We start from the raw sequence: 3,727 nt of genomic DNA on the forward strand, positions 1-3,727 counted from the left end.
TCTGGATTGGCGTATACGACAGCGTGTTCCAGTTTCTGCCTATATTCAGCAACTTCGCACAGCCATTGAAGAGGAGTGGACCAACATTCCACAGGCCACAATCAACAACCTGATCAACTCTATGTGAAGGAGATGTGCTGCACTGCATGAGGCAAATGGTGGTCACACCAGATACTGACTGGTTTTCGGACCCCCCAATACAGTAAAACTGCACAGTTTAGAGTGGCCTTTTATTGTGGCCAGCCTAAGGCACACCTGTGCAATAATCATGCTGTCTAATCAGCATCTTGATATGCCACACCTGTGAGGTGGATGGATTATCTCGGCAAAGGAGAAGTGCTCACTAACACAGATTTAGACAGATTTGTGAACAGTATTTGAGAGAAATAGGCCTTTTGTGTACATAGAAAAAGTCTTAGATCTTAAAATGAAAAATGGGGGCAAAAACAAGTGTTGCGTTTATAATTTTGTTCAGTGTATATATTGAAGCCATATTTACGGATGACAGTATGATCAAAACACTTGCCTTTTTTTGGGCTATTACACCCTGATAATCACCTTTACCACTCTGCTGTTTTTGTGCAATTTCCATGTACAACCAATCCAAGTTTTTAAACACTGCAGTTGTAGTTTTAATTCATTTTTGTCCCCAAGCCCAACTCGCTACTTTTTCATGACACTAGAAAATTATTAATAATTGGCAAAGCTGATTCTAAATGCTGTTAAGAAATGAGAGGGGAAGTTCACTGTGGGCTATTGGTCTGGACAGGTCTGAATGGCTATGCAAGGGAACAGCTGTAGGCAGCTTTAACTGTTGGGCGTTAGATTCTTTGGCACAGCTGTCAAGAAAGATTTTCCGAAAGTGCACAAAGGGGCTTGTGGTTTCAACTTAAAAATGCGCTTGACAGGGCAGAAATGATCCAGTGAATGTAGGATTACACAGAAGGCCTGGGAGAGCCACCCAACATTCAGATGGGACAGAGAAACACAATGATCAGATATGGATGAGGTCACGCTTTTAACAACAGTTGACATGGACGGGTTGGTTAAAAATGTCTCAAACTGCTGGGTGGTCAACAAAAGATGCCTGGTCAGGGCTGCATTGTGTTTGCACCATTAGTGCACTGCTCGGTTTTCAGAAAGAAAGAAATGCAAGCTGACAAGATGATAGAAGCACACACCTTGTTGGGCTTTATACAAATAGCCAATTGTAGCATCAACTACACAAAAGCAGAAAATAAATTCCATGCCCTCACAGAAATTTTGGTAAACAAACAGATTTGTTGATGCTGTTGATCTAAACGTAAAGCGCCCCCCATGCATCAGCCCGCAGTTTTCTGAGAGCTCTATGCCATCAAGCATGCGGACCACGTGTTTGCATGTAGTATTGAATTATTACAGGGACCAACACATTTTATGGTCCATCAGTCATAAGGAAAGCATAGAATAAGATTTGAGCAGTGCTTGGGGCAAAGTCACATCTTTTGCACTGACTGAGTACACTGGCTGGGGAGTGTTGATGTGGCGCTATCTGATATACAAGGGACGATCCGCTGAGCACCAGAGGACAAATATGTTTGCATGCAATTGCAATGCATTTTGAAGGATGCCATGTGCTTTTAAGGAACAGACTCTCACCTTAACTGTGCTCCTGGAGTTCTTTGCTTTGATGGGCACCCGCATTTGGAACACCCGGCCCACCACCGCCGAGGAGTCTGCGAAGCCGCCGGGCTGCGACACCGCCGCAACCACCGCTTCCGCCTCACGTAGGTCCGACAGCACCGCCGAGTGCATAGATGCCTCCAGCTGCCTTACGTTGCCTAGCACTTCCATTGGGTTCTGATCCCAGGAAGCCCGCACTTCCCTTACTGTCAGCACCATTGCGATCAGCAACACCAGAAGAGTCCTGTCCCTCTGCCCTAGCATGGGGCGTGCCCCATCCCGGAACTCTCTCAGTTTATTGCGCATGCCTGCTTTTATTTTCTCTCGCTCGCACAAAAGAGGACGCCCAGTTGAGGGGGCTGCATGCACCCTGCTGAGTCCGAAATAACTGATCCTCTTTTCAAAAGCTCAATCCTCTCCTTTTGTTCCCGTTGCCGGCCCCTTTTCCCTCCTTTTGTGGAAGTGCCCTCAGTAGTTTTGAAATCCCATAGTTAAGGGGCTGCCTCGAAGACCTGCATTGAAAAAGAGAAAGAGAGGAATTCATTAACAAGCATTTCAATAGCAAAAGACGACACTGACATGTCTGACCAACGCATCATGTTGGCGCTGTAAAATGAGGAAAAAATAAAGCTATTGGTATAAGCTATGTATTCGTTCAGGTTTACCCAACCATCTACAGGTTCATAGCATCGAAAGTGGGTCTTTATATAAGACATATTAGCTGGGTTTCCATCCAAAATTGCGGATTTAAGTTATACGCAAATTTGGAATTTTGCATGAAACATAAGCGAATAAGCACCGTTTCCATCCAACGAGTCAAAGAAAACAATTTTCACTTCCTGATAAACTGGAAATAAATATCACTAAGAAAAGTAGGAGAAGCAACTGAGTATAATAATTTTAATTTATAATAAATTAGTCATACACAATAAATGCGGCCATTGCTTTCGGAGCGGATGCCTGCTGTTTGGGAACGCCGTCATGTAATTAAATAGGCAATACAGAAATACTTTGACGACAGACTTTGCTCAGGCATTTAAGAATGACCATAACAACATTTCAGATGCTGTGCAACGAGATCGGTCCACTGGTTAGTCAGGTTATGCTTTCCCACAGTGCAAAGTCACATGACTTTTTAGATGTGCATGGAGGAACTTATTCGGCAAATGCATTTCCATCTTCCATTATTCGCAGTCAAAAACCTCAATCTCAAGCGAGCTTAAAAACATTTTTGCAAGTCAAGGGATTTTTTTTTCTCAAAATTTGAGCTTCCGTCATTGGTTTTCAATGCGATACTTCAAAATGCGCATGAAAACGGTGATTGAAAAATAGCTATTTTTGTATTCAGAAACAGCTAGATGCAATTGACTAAAACAGATGTCTTGAGACGCATTAAAGATATTTTTATAGCTAGTAATAACTTTTAGATATTAAAAATGCAATGCTCATGGCACACACAAAAAAATGTGGGATGCAAAAAAATCATGCACAAGAGGTAAAATTGTTGGCCTGACTAGGTGTTTGTTACATTACAATTCCATGCCCTCACAGAAATGTTGGTAAAATTTGGCCCGCAGTTTTCCGAGAGACCTATGCCATAGTACATGTCTAGTAATAGTCAATTAGATCACAAACCAATTCAAATACCAACCGAGGTATCAAATAAGTGACGTATCATTAGGGTGCTGTAAATCACTTTAGATTAATGGTATAAGCCAGATTTTCGGTCTCTGCCAGCACTGATGTTTTGCACTGCTTGCTTACCCACACGCACACATACACAGGTGGATCAAGACTAATCTGATTACCATTCACAGCTCTCTCTCCCTTTTCTCCTCTCACACTGTGCCTTTCATTCGCTCCCTGCCTCATTCGTCACCGAACATGTCCCTGAAAAAAAAAACACCCTGCACTGGAAGAGTAACCCACTCCATGAGTGTCGAAAGAAATAGACGGAGACAGGGGGTCAGTCCATAGCGACTGACTGGTTCAAACACTTCAGAGGAATGCAGACCATCTGAATTGTCTCATGGGGGGGGGGGGGGGAAAAACATTTTTTTAATGC

The 3,727-nt window shown here is 43.1% G+C and overlaps 1 protein-coding gene across 2 annotated transcripts in view; it reads right to left on the bottom strand.

Moving 5' to 3' along the window:
• Positions 1-3,727, bottom strand: part of LOC107592827 (dystroglycan-like) — a 44,894-nt gene that overhangs the window by 11,676 nt on the left and 29,491 nt on the right. For both annotated transcript variants that reach the window (XM_016282382.1, XM_016282380.1), the window contains exon 2: positions 1,639-2,174. In XM_016282382.1, the coding sequence (XP_016137868.1) occupies positions 1,639-1,968 (330 nt within the window). In that variant the 5' untranslated portion in view covers positions 1,969-2,174. The remainder of the gene's footprint in view (positions 1-1,638; positions 2,175-3,727) is intronic.

This window comes from Sinocyclocheilus grahami, unplaced genomic scaffold (genome assembly GCF_001515645.1).
Source record: "Sinocyclocheilus grahami isolate Dianchi unplaced genomic scaffold, SAMN03320097.WGS_v1.1 scaffold159.1, whole genome shotgun sequence".
Taxonomy (NCBI): Eukaryota; Metazoa; Chordata; class Actinopteri; order Cypriniformes; family Cyprinidae; genus Sinocyclocheilus; species Sinocyclocheilus grahami.